We start from the raw sequence: 13077 nt of genomic DNA, 5'->3' as shown, positions 1-13077 counted from the left end.
TGAGCAGTGTACCTAACTAATTCCTGAGACCATCAGGGTCTCCACTATAGATTTTCAGCTCAAAACTCAGACAACTCAAATTAGATGCAAAGCTATAATTATTATAGAAAAATGAATTATAATTATCCTGGCACTCACCCATAAAAATATTTCCCAAATCTATTTTAAAAATTAAAAACAGACCAAGGTCTAGAAGCATATCTAGGATCCATCTTAGCATGCTAGCTTCATTCAAGCTGAATTTGTATTTGGTCCTTAATCACAGTGTTGAACCAGGCCTCCACCAAGAGGAAACAAATTAATTCTGAGTTCCTAAGGAAAAACCCTAGTAGATCTTCTCTTATTTCTTACAGATAATAAAGCAGCAATCAACTAGATCAAATAAGCACAATATCTACTTTATGTGACCGGGACAGTTCAAGCAGGAAAAGTATATTTCTGTCTTCAAAGAATACACACACACACACACACACACACACACACACACACACACAGTCTCCCATATCCTTTGCCTACCATAATAAAGGCCAAAGATTCTAAATTTCTTTTTACCTTGCAGTGACGTAATTGAGAGCATTTACCCAAGATGCCAGAGCTCTAGGTACAAACACTCAGGAGGGACTACAGAGGTCTATACCAAAGTTTTTTTAAAGAGACATTCTTTTTTAAAAAATATATACAAGCAGGGATCCCTGGGTGGCGCAGTGGTTTGGTGCCTGCCTTTGGCCCAGGGCGCAATCCTGGAGATCCGGGATCGAATCCCACGTCGGGCTCCCGGTGCATGGAGCCTGCTTCTCCCTCTGCCTGTGTCTCTGCCTCTCTCTCTCTCTCTCTCTCTCTCTCTCTCTCTCTCTGTGTGACTATCATAAATAAATAAATAAAAATTTAAAAAATATAGAATTTAAAAAAATATATACAAGCAAAAAATAAACTATAAACCTTATACTAGAGCATAATGAACACCTCCCATGTGAAGTGGTCTGGAATTGTATTATAAAGCCTCCCGAGTCAAAACTGCTTTCTTCACACACCAAAAACTGAAGATTGGACTTCCATTGTTAGCGATGAATTCCCATGAGTTCCAACATTTCCCTCTGTTAAAATGCCTGTGAAAGGGATTGCCATCATCAATGAGGAGTATCAGTTAGTTGCTGCAACCCTTTAGCTAGAAGCAAGTCTGATGGAGAAGGGGTGGGATGGAGTAGAAGACCTGAACTGGAATCACAGCACTCTCCTGTCAAAGGTAGCAGGATCTGAAAGGTTAGTCGACAAGGAGGCAGATCAGAGTTGGGATCCATCTATTGAACACAGGTATCAAATTCCCTATTTGAGAAGTGAAGAGGTGAAAGTTGATCTCTAAAAAGTTCAAAACTGCCACTTTTGTGAAGTGTGGTGGGTCTGGCTAGAAGTGCATGGTTCAGCCCCAAACGGAACTAACATGTTACCAATGCTGGTCATAAAAGCACTGCTGAAGAAGAGGGCAGGCACTCAAGAAAATGTTCCACAAGTACAACTATGTCAAAAGGCCATTCTACAGGGAAATCATAGTAAACGCCTCACATGTAAAAAGACCATAAATAGAAATAGAGGAAAAATTCTAGACTCACCTTGGTTCACTGAAGTGTTCACACTCGTATTAAGAGAAATGGAAAAGAAAGTTGGGCTGAAGGAAATAATGTTCTTAAAACTAAAAGGATGATTAGCAGCAGTGTGGACGGATTGGCTGGCCAATGGAAAATGCTGGCTTTCATGCATGCTGTCAAGAGTACTCGCTCGGAAACGGCTGCAATAAAATTCACTCCTTTGTTCAATAGATATTTATACAGTGCCTTGTACGTGCTTCTGCTGGATGTGTAAAGCAATGAAAAAAGACACCTCTACTCTTAAACTTCCAATATATGACAGAAGATACAACAATGATATTAGTAAATTGATGGGAAATGGTACAACTGAGTCAAGCAAAGGTTAGGGGTTTGGAAGAAGAGTTAGAGTTGCTGTTCTCATTTTTATTTGTGAAGGATCACAGTTCTTTCACACATTCATTCGCACTAGCCAACGTCAAGAATTTCTAAGGACAAGTTTAGACACTTAATAAAGAGCATCAGTCCCTAAACCATCTGCTTTGCTCTGAAAATAAAGATCCGTCACATGCAAATTTTCATTTTACTCCAACCCTATGAGAATGTTATTGTCAGCTGAGATAGGTAACATTTGGTTTATAATTGACATGGTGAACAAACCATGCTTTATAAAATGGCTACAATCAGTGCTTCTTTGGGATGAAAAAAAAACCATCATATGAGGCCAAAAGTCACTCACTTTCAGCGACTTCCTTTGATCCTTTTAAGTGTCCTATTACTAATCTTCTGACGAAGAAATGTGCAAAATACAGAATTTAAAGTGAACAACAGAACCTTGTTATAGTCAGACAAAGATATATAACAGAATACCCCACGAGGCTTTTTCTTAAAAAGGGAAATCATCTCCCAAACTCGTATCATACAAACCCACAGATTAGAATAGCCCAACCCTATGTTGTGTGTATCATTCTTACCTGATAAGGAACAATGCTGACATGAGCTGTGCCCCAACGTTCTGCTTCCTTTTGGCCAATAAGATAATTAGCAGCTATGTGAGTCAAACATGCCACCTACCAGGAGGGAAAAAAAAAAAAAGGTAGTTTACCCACAAATCATAAAAAGAAGGTTATACTACCTAAGTTCTTATTTGAATTCACTTCATGTCATTGCAAAAAAATGAAAGAAAGAAAGAGAAAGAAAGAAAGAAAGAAAGAAAGAAAGAAAGAAAGAAAGAAGAAAGAAAGAAAGAAAGAAAGAAAGAAAGAAAGAAAGAAAGAAAGAAAGAAAGAAAGGAAGGAAGGAGAGAGAGAAAGGCAACTCAAAATATATCAGCAAATATATAGGCATCATCCTACAAAGAAAGGAAGAGCAGTATTACATTACTGCACGAGACTAAATATGAATAACATTCAGCTCTCGAAAAGATCACCTGAAGACAGAGGTTGGCCCAATAGATGAAACCTTGGTCCAGCCTTTAGCAGAAAAACCATAGCAAAATACATCAGCAACCAGTACATTCCTTTCCCCTCTTCACCCATGTCCTTTTACTTTCTGTCAAGATGACAAAAAAAAAAAAAAAAAAGAGCGGGTGTCATAAATGACCAGCTGAACCAGTCATGAGCCATATTCCTTTAAATTGCTCATTTCAAAAAAAAAGTAAAAAATAAAAAATAAATAAATTGCTCATTTCATGAGAAAAATAACAATAATAAACCTCTATTTTGTTGACATCGACTCAGTCAAGTCTTCTGTTTCTAGCTGCCCAAAGCATTCTTACTGGCACCGACGATCGACATTACTTGACTTGTTAAAACTCCTTATTGAATCATCCTATTTGCACAAAAAAGTGCTCTACCTCTTTAAAACCTAGTCCTAACCCTATATCCTCATTATCCTACTTACTTCAATTTTCAAAAGCCCTAGATTTATTAAAGGGGTCATCTCAAACCTTAAGGTCAATCTCTGACTCTTGCAGTACTTCATACACATTTCTTGAAAGCCTACAATAACTCAATTCCATAGGAGGATAACAGGAGGATAATGGACTTGACTCCTGGTGACCTGCCACAAGGAGATTATGTTCCCATGAATAACCATGCCTCCAAGGGTCCCAAACTATGGAAAAACAACCTAATGACAACCTTCCATTGTTTCCAGAAAGAAAGCTTCTGGCCTCATGACATAATCATAAGATAGCATGGGCTCATTCTTCCCATCCTAGATGATCAGATGTGATGGGGAATCTCCCAAGCCAGCAAGTCAAACATATCCCGAACTGAGTTTGGCTCCTGAAATAACTCAAGGATTTGTTTTTCAGGCCTTGGTGATACAACCTGATATTGCCCTGTACCTGGCATGGCAGCGTGCCTCCCACAAGGCCTATCAATAGGCCTCAGCCTGCATGCAGCCCCTTAGAGCAGAAGACATTCTCCTTTACTTTATTCTTGGGATTTACACTCACTTTTATGTTCATTTACTGCTCTGTTGAAATTGGAACTGCCTTATGGCAGCTGGTTCGGCTGTACTGCCCAGGTGGCAAAACTAATAAACTTTGAGTCATCCACTTCTGGACCTCCATCTGGTCTCAGGCATTTGAACCATGGAGCATTCCAGGGCTGCCTGGGGCTGCCTAGTGCTAATCACCATTTCACAGATCACTTCTGTGTCTTTCAAAATGGAAAATCAAATCAACATTTTGTAGTAAAAAATGCACTGGATGGGAAGTCCAGTTTCATGGTTTTTCATTTGTCACCTCCAAGTAGTTGTATGACTATAGGTATTTAATTTAAATACCTTGACCTTCAGACACATTCTCTATAAAATATTGGGCATTTAAACAAAATGGGTGGTTTTCAATATTTTTTTAAGCAGAACTCCTGTATCAAACAAATAATGCATGAAATCCTAATATATGAGCAGATAATAATATCCCAAGTGTTCTGGTTGAGGCAGAAGCAGGTCTACAAAGTCACCCTGGGCAGCATGAGCAAACAACATGATCTGTAAAATACTAAATGGTCTTACATTTGCTTCCAAGGTCTACACCTCTGACTATTATTCTTCGTAACAGTCTAGAAGATACCAGGAATGAAATTGTAGTCATTTTTCCATAAAAGCTCTTCCTGAAATTGGGGAAATTTTCTCAAATCTGGGGTTTTTCTGTAACAAAGAATTTTCTCTGATCTACTTTTGTTAGAGTGGAGGTAGGGGTGGTTTCTTACAAATAAATTCTGGTGAAAGTCACTCTCCAGGTTGTTCTGGTGCTCCTGGAGGCCAAGGATTCACATTAATAAAGGTAATTCTTTGCAAGCAAAGAATCATAAGAGGCTTGGTATTTCTACTTTTTAAATTTCAAAGTCAACTGGTAGGTAATAGACTAACATCAGCATAGCCTCAAGAGGCAGTGGGCTGGGACACCTGGATGACTCAGTTGGTTAAGCTGGCTCAGGTCATGATCCCAGGATCCTGGGATGGGGCTCCTTATCTGGCTTTCTGCTCATGGAGAGTCTGCTTTTCCTTCTCCCTCTGGCTCTCCTCCTGCTCAGGCTTGCATGGTCTCTCTCAAATAGGTAAATTCTTTAAAAAAAAAAAAAAAAAAGAGGTAGTGGACAGACTGGATGATCACAGGTTAACCTGTAAATCGTAGATTGATCTGAGATTGTTGACAGAAGTAGGTATGGGCTGAATTGTAGGCTGGAGATCAGCCTGATAGCCTCATTTCTGGTCCACAATTTCTTCCTTTCTTTTCAATTTTGACTTCTGTGTTTCTGACCTTACCTTACTAAGCTCTATCTTTGACAACTATTTAATAAGAGAAGACCTATTTAGGGTAAGTTTGAATGGGTTGCCAAAACTCATCTCACAGACCGTTTCTTAATGAGATGCTCTATCAATTTCCTCCACACAATGATAACTCACAAAAACAAAAAGATTTCAGAACTAGCAGGCTCCCACTGGGCAGAAAGGTTAGATAAGATTTTAAGCCATGGCCACCCAAAAACAAAGCGTGATTTGTCAGTAACTATTCAGAGGCAAATTTAGGGGAAAAAAAGAATTCTATTTAAAAAAAAAATGAGAGCAAGAGGGCTAAACTTAGCAACCCAATGTTTAAAAGGGGCATTGCAAATCTGAGAATAATCTACTATTTACAATGAAGTATTTTAAGGCAAGAGAAGGGGGAGAAAGTCAACAGCTATGACTATGTATGAAAAATCAGGCTTCCTGGCAATTAATGACAAATTTTCCACAAATCAAAAGAATGCAGGATGTGACTTTTAGGTTAATAACTACATACTGTATATCCATTCTAAATATTGCATTAGATCATTACTTTCATCCCTTAAACTTAGGCTCATTATTTCATCATGTGGACGCTATATAATTTACTCAGAATGTTGCCTTTATATGGTTTCATCTAAACAAAAAAGCCAACTTTGGTTTAATAATAATCATTCTGACAGCAAAACTATTATTTTAGATAACATAGAGGGTCGTGGTATTCTGTGTGTCTAACCAGAAAACCAATGGGGTGGTCAAAGTAGATCTCAAAGGGCACAGCCCCAAAAGACATGAGGAAGAATGCACCCAATGATTTCCCAAAGCAGCCCCATGGTGTCTGTCACCACATGTTTCACTTCTACCAAATGAGGATCGAGCTGCAATAATAGAATCTTTCATCTCCGAAAGGACAACTAAGTATGACGGGTAAAGTGGGGAAAACAACACTCGAACTCTGGCCCATTACATCATAACTGGTAGATTTTCCTTCCTGTTCCCTTGCACATATGCTGACCTCCAACTAAGCTGGGCTGAACATCAATCATGCTTCACTCCTGCTCATCTCCCCGTCTGTTCTTCAAAGTCCATTTCAACATCACCATTTCCATTAAGTCCCCCTCACCATCCAAGCAAAAAAACTATTTTCCCTGCCTCTGAACAAAGACAACACCTTAATCTGCCTAATTCCAGCTGCACCTTCAGAGTCTGCCTCGTCCTACAACTATACTTATAAGATGGCAAAGCTGAGAGGATCTAGATGAGTGGCTCCTAAGTTTAGCTATGCATCATAATCACCTGGAGAATTCCTGGACCACACCCTAAGTCTACTGAATCAGACTCTCCAGGGATGGAGCCTGGGAAAAAAATAATTTAACCAATGCATCTTTAACTGCACACCAGATTGGAGAACCAAAACCTCAGGAAAAATCTAGCCAAACCCCTTAATATTAGAGATGGATGAAGAAAGAAACAGAGAAGGAAATAACTTGTCTGAGGTCACACCGCTGGTTAATGACAGAGCTTTAAACTACAACAACTACAGTGCCCTCCTCTGTGCTACAATATTACTCATAGCTGATCCTATCCCTTCTTTTAAATTGGGATCTATTTCAGGGTAACAACTGTGTACTGAAAACCCTTCATACGTTCTCTACCTACTGTAGAGTTCCTACACTAATTTTTTTAATGCACAAATGAGAACAGTAATTATTCATTTATTTATTCAATAAATAGGGAGTGCTGCTTTGTACAAGGCATTATGTTAGGTACCGGGTATGCAAATGAAAATGGAAAGATGTAGTCCTGCCCTCATTGGACTTAAGAAAAGTGGAGAAGACAAACAGTTACAGGAACTGCCATGGGGAGAAGTTTAAAAACAGAAAGAATAACATGTGTGAAAGCCCTAAGGCAAGTAAGAGAGTGGCACACAGGGGGATAAAAAAGATAGAGTGAGAAAAAAAATCTGAAAGTACACCAATGTAACTGAAGCATAACAAGAAAGAGATGGGAAATGAAACTGGAGAGGTTGAGAGATCATGCTACTTCCTGCAGGTCATGGGTAAGGTGTCATTCTCTGCACAGCTTTCAGAATGATCACTTTTTTTTTTAAGTAATCTCTACACTCAATGTGGGGCTCGAATTTACAACCCCGAAATCAGAGCCTCTGAGCCAGCCAGGTACCCCTCACGATGAGCACTTTAAAATCAAGAATTACTGCCTATTATCCTTCTTCTCAAAGACTCACAGGGCTTCCCACTGCATTTGCAATTAAATCCAAAGAACAGACTGAATAGAGACAAGAGAGAAAGGGGACCAGTTATGGATATTGTGAAGGTCCGGGCATAAGCTGATAATAGCTCAGACTAGGTTGGTGGCAGGGGAAAGAGACAAATCAGCCTGTTTAAGATAGCTGTTAGGGACAGGATGGACAGAACATGTGAAAGACTGTTATTTTAGGAGGACGGGAGATAAAATGGTAAAGGAGAGGAAGGAACTACGCTTAATTCCCAGGTTTCCACCTGAATATCTGGGTGAGTTCTGAAGGCATTAACAGAAATAAGAGAGAGAGAGGAACAAGGTGAAAGCAAAGCAAATAAGAATCCACCTTTGCATGTGTTGAATTGGAGATGCCCGCAAGACCATCACTTGGGCTGGGGTCAGCAGCATATAGAAAGTATTTAAAGTCATTCCCTAAGGGGAAAATATAGAGAGATAAAATGAGAGAAGAAATGAGAAATAAGATAAAACACAGGAAGGTAAGGCCCCATGTCAAGAACAGCCCTTCCTCTAATCATAGGTATGGCCCATGAGGCAAGTACAAACTACCAGAGCCAGTACCCCCCCAAAACAGGGGTAAGTTAAATAAACTACAAGACCCATATATAATGGATACCTACATGTAACAGCAGACAAAGTAAGCATCCCAGATGATACAACAGAAGAATATAGCACCGTGTAGGGAAATGTTTACAATCTTTTTAATTTTTATTTTAGGATGGCTTTAGATTTACAGGAACCTTAACCAAGAGGGTAAAGAGCGCTCATATACTCCATACCCAGTTCTCCTATTACTTTTATTTTTTCCTCTCTGCTTGATTGTACTTTTTAATTTTTAAATTTGAGTGGACACCATGTTACATTAGTTTCAGGTGTACCACAGAGTGATTCAACTTCTCTATACTTATGCTGTGCTCACCACAAGGATAGCTACCGTCTGCCACCATACAGTGCTGTTACAGTACCACGGACTCTGTCCCCTACTACGCCTTTCATCCCCATGACTTATTCATCCCAATGCCCCTATTATTAACATCTTACCTCAGTATGATACGTGTTTTACAATGAAAGAGCCAACACAAATGCATTGTTACTAAAATCCGTATGCTTGGACTTCCTTTGTTTTTAATATTCTTTTCAGTTCCGAGATCCCCATTCAGGGTACCTATCACATTATAGTTAGTCTTTGCTTCCTTAAACTACTCTCAACTGTAATGGTTTATCATGCATTCCTTCTTTCTGATGACTTTGACAGTTTTGAGGAGTACAGATCAGGTATTTTTGGAGAATGTTCCTCAATGGGGATTTTTGTGTGTGTGTGTTTTTCCTCATAATTAGAAAACTATGGGTTTGGATTTATAGGGGTTTGGATTTTTGGAAGAAAGTAAACTGCCATTTACATCACATTATATTAAAGATACAAACTATGTCTATGACATCACTGTTGGTGTTGACCTTGATCACCTGCCTGGGGTGGTAGTTATCAGGTATCTCTACAGCAAATCATTCTTCTTCCTTCTCCCCTTTCTACATTGTACTCTTGAAAGGACGTCACCAAGCACAGCCCACACTTAAGGAGTGGGGAGTTATGCTCCTCTTTCTTGAGGATGAACTTTCCCCATAAATTATTGGAATTCTGCACAGGAAATTTGTCTCTTTTCTCCTATTTATTTATTCAATCATTTATTTATATCAGCACAGAGTCCTGGGTATTTATTTTAAACTTTGGGTATACAGTGAACCTGAGACCTGTAGAAAGCATGTGAAAATCTAAGGCAATGTTTCTAGGCAACAACATCAACCAATTAAGAGACGTTATCACAGTAAAAATTAACCATAATTCAGAAGAGAAAGAAGGACACTGTAGCTGGAACATGGTCAGTAAAGGAGGCAGTAGACAAGATGGGTGAAAGAAGAATGAAAGCACCAGATCATGCAGGTATTGCAGGCCTGGGTAAGGATCTGGGATATCATTCCAAGTGTCATGGGAAGCCACTGATTTACAAGAATTGAATCAGCTGGCTGTTAAATGGAATATAAAGGAGCAATGAATGAAACCAAATTATCTCACATGACGTTGGTATTACAACCTCTATTTTACAAATGGGAAAACTAAGCCTAGGGAGATTCGCTGTCTCACTTAGATCAAACAGCAGGTTGGCGAATGGCAAAACTATGACTCACGTGCAGGTCACTCTACTCTCCAACCCATCCCTACACCACTTACCTCCTCTCTCTTGGTTCCCACTCCCTCTCATCCTCACAGCACTTGGTTTCATGTCCTACATCCTTCATTATATCCTGGGCTTCACAGTCTATATTCCCTGCAAGGACCCCCACATCACTCAAGGGGACTGGAATCCCTACACAATCTCTCAGCTGTCCTCTACATTTGCTTAGAAAGCACTTCATTAACTGAATCAATAATTCTCCTCAGGTTCTTCTGCTCAACTTCACTCATTCAGTAACTATAAAACATCCTTTTGCAGAAAATACATTAAAAAACAAATGAAAGGGCCAGCATTTATAGAGAATACATCTGTTAAGATTTAGCCTCTCATCAGAAAGAACTGTTAATATTCTTTTTTTTAAGATTTATTTATTTATTCATGAGAGAAACACACAGAGAGAGAGAGAGAGAGAGAGAGAGGCATAGGCAGAGGTAGAAGCAGGCTCCTCACATGGAGCCCAATGCAGGACTCAATCCCAGATCCTGGGATCATGCCCTGAGCCGAAGGCAGATACTCAACTGCCGAGCCACCCAGGCATCCCAAGAACTGTTAAGATTCTGACATCTTTTTAATCCAAACACCATTACTTTACATGTCAAAACTCCCTATGCAATTTAATCTGCTACACTGTGTCCCTCACTTCTTAAAGTAAACAGAGTCCTTAGAATCACTAGGGCTGAAGAGGAAAAATGTTGAGGAGTAGAGAAAGTATTTTGGATGTCCCATGTTGAAGAAAGAATAAGAACTCTACCTATACATACTATATTTACCACTTTAAGCTTCTAGTATTCACTAATGGTAAAAACTAATGCTTGTCAAGCACTTACTATACACTGTTCTAAGCATTTTATTTTTTTTTAAGATTTATTTATTTATTTATTCATGAGAGACACAGACTGAGAGAGAGAGAGAGGCAGAGACAGGCAGAGGGAGAAGCAGGCTCCTCGCAGGGAGCCCAATGTGGGACTCGATCCCGGATCCCAGGATCACAACTGAGCCAAAGGCAGGAGCCCAACCGCTGAGCCACCCAGGCATCCCTGTTCTAAGCATTTTATGCAAATTATCTCATTTCATCCACATGACAACTATATGAGAGATGTGCTATGATGAACCCATTTTACAAAAGAGAAAACGGAGGCACAGAGCAGTTTAGAATCTGCCCAAGGTTATATACCTAGTAAATACACAAGCCAGGACCAGAACTCAGCTCATCCAGATTCGGCATTCTGTACTATATTTTATACAGAAGCAGACTCCTCAAAATGTCTGAATGGCCACGATCCTGGGAAAGTTTTACAGGCCTGTCCTACGTCGATAAAGAAAAATCAGTCATTAAACATCCTTTTCCATTAGATAAACCTCTACAGGTTAAGTTTGACCTTAATTATCACAAAATACTTAAGATTCAAAGATTTCTGCTTTGTTGCAACTCTGTCTTGGCTTCTATTCCAAAGTAATTAGAAATAAACAACAACCTATAAACATTTTACCTGTAAACACTGAAAAAAACCGTTGAACTGTTATGCAATTTAAAAATCTCTACTTTTATTTGCTTAGCGAAGGAAGAACATTTTATCAAATCCTTCTCTTCATGCAATTTTTTAACTTAATGAAAGGAACACACACATTTCACATTCCTCTAAACTATCACTAATGGGAGTCAAATCATATTGATGTTTATTTTATGTACTGAACTCAGAAGGAAAACATATTTGCATTATACTCAGAATAATTTTGCCAATCCATCAGAATCAAAATCAGACATGAGGAAACCGGATATCAAATGCCAGAAGGTAAGACCAGACAACAGAGAGAGACAGAATTTCAAAAGCATGTTTAGGAAAATACATCAAACATATTTCTTACCATTAATCACTGACCCAGTCAATCATTTCACTCAAAAAGTGGTTATAAATAACTAAAGGAAAAAATGTGATGAGTAAGTGGAAATATAGAAAAACAACATTTAATGACATGGTTTACTTATTGATTCCTATGATGCCTTTGGTTTCAAATGTTTTCTTCAAATATGGTTTTACATTTTAGATGACTTCATTCTTTAAAATATTCGTATTTAGGGCACCTGGGTGGCTCAGTTGGTTGAGCGTCCCACTCTTGATTTTGGCTCTGGTCACAATCTCAAGGTCCTGGGCTGGAGCCCTGCATCAGGCTCTGCACTCAGCAGGGAGTCTGCTTGAGATTCTCTCTCTCTCCCCCTCTGGCCCTCCCGTCCCATGCACACTCTCTGTCATAAATAAATATATCTTTAAAATATTTGTTTTTAAAAACAAATGATGGGCAGCCTGGGTGGCTCAGAGTTTAGTGCCACCTTCAGCCCAGGGTGTGATCTTGGAGACCCAGGATCGAGTCCCATGTCGGGCTCCCTGCATGGAGCCTGCTTCTCCCTCTGCCTGTATCTCTGCCTCTCTCTGTGTCTCTCTGTGTCTCTCATGAATAAATAAAATCTTTAAAAAATAAAAAAACAAATGAATAAACAAATAAAAAGCAGAATCAGATCTGATGATCACCAGAGGGTAAGGGGATGTGAGGATGGGCAAAATGGGTGAAGGGAAGTGGGAGATACAGGCTTCCAGTTAGGGAATGAATAAGTCACGGGAATAGAAGGCACAGCCTAGGGAATATAGTCAGAGATATTTTAACAGCACTGTATGGTGGCAGATGGCAGCTACACTTAGGTTGAGTGCAGCATAAGTATAGAGAAGTTGAATCACTGTGCTGTACACCTGAAACCAATGCAACATTGTATGTCAACTATACTCAAATATTTTTTTAATTTCTGTTTTTAGAATAAAGTAATACATTGTTCTGCAACATTAGCTTTAAAAAGGAGTTATGAGAAATGAAAGTTGCTTTTGTTTATTGATTCCATCATGCATTTAGCACAAATATTTAATAAGCTCTTACTATATGCAGAGCACTCTGTGAGGTGCACAGATTCCCAAAAGCAATAAAAGAGAGTTTTATCTCTCAAGAAAATTAAAATCTATAGTTCAAAATAGAAATAATCAGTCCCACAAGAGACCTTTTTTTAAAAATATGAAGTAGAAATAAAAAGGGAGGGGTGCCTGGGTGGCTCAGTCAATTAAGCATCTGCCTTTGGCTCAGGACATGATCCGGGCTCCCAGGATGGAGCCCTGCATCAGGCTCCCTGCTCAGCAGGGGCCTACTTCTCCTTCTCCTTCTGGTCCTCC

The 13077-nt window shown here is 39.3% G+C and overlaps 1 protein-coding gene across 2 annotated transcripts in view; it reads right to left on the bottom strand.

Annotated features, from left to right (window-relative positions):
- SUGCT (succinyl-CoA:glutarate-CoA transferase) overlaps positions 1–13077 on the bottom strand; it is a 712850-nt gene that overhangs the window by 539617 nt on the left and 160156 nt on the right. For both annotated transcript variants that reach the window (XM_077864111.1, XM_077864112.1), the window contains one exon: positions 2555–2650. In XM_077864111.1, the coding sequence (XP_077720237.1) occupies positions 2555–2650 (96 nt within the window). The remainder of the gene's footprint in view (positions 1–2554; positions 2651–13077) is intronic.

The sequence above is a fragment of the Canis aureus genome, chromosome 21 (genome assembly GCF_053574225.1).
Source record: "Canis aureus isolate CA01 chromosome 21, VMU_Caureus_v.1.0, whole genome shotgun sequence".
Taxonomy (NCBI): domain Eukaryota; kingdom Metazoa; phylum Chordata; class Mammalia; order Carnivora; family Canidae; genus Canis; species Canis aureus.
The sequence above is the reverse complement of the archived record's forward strand: the minus strand, read 5'-3'. Positions and strand labels throughout refer to the sequence as shown.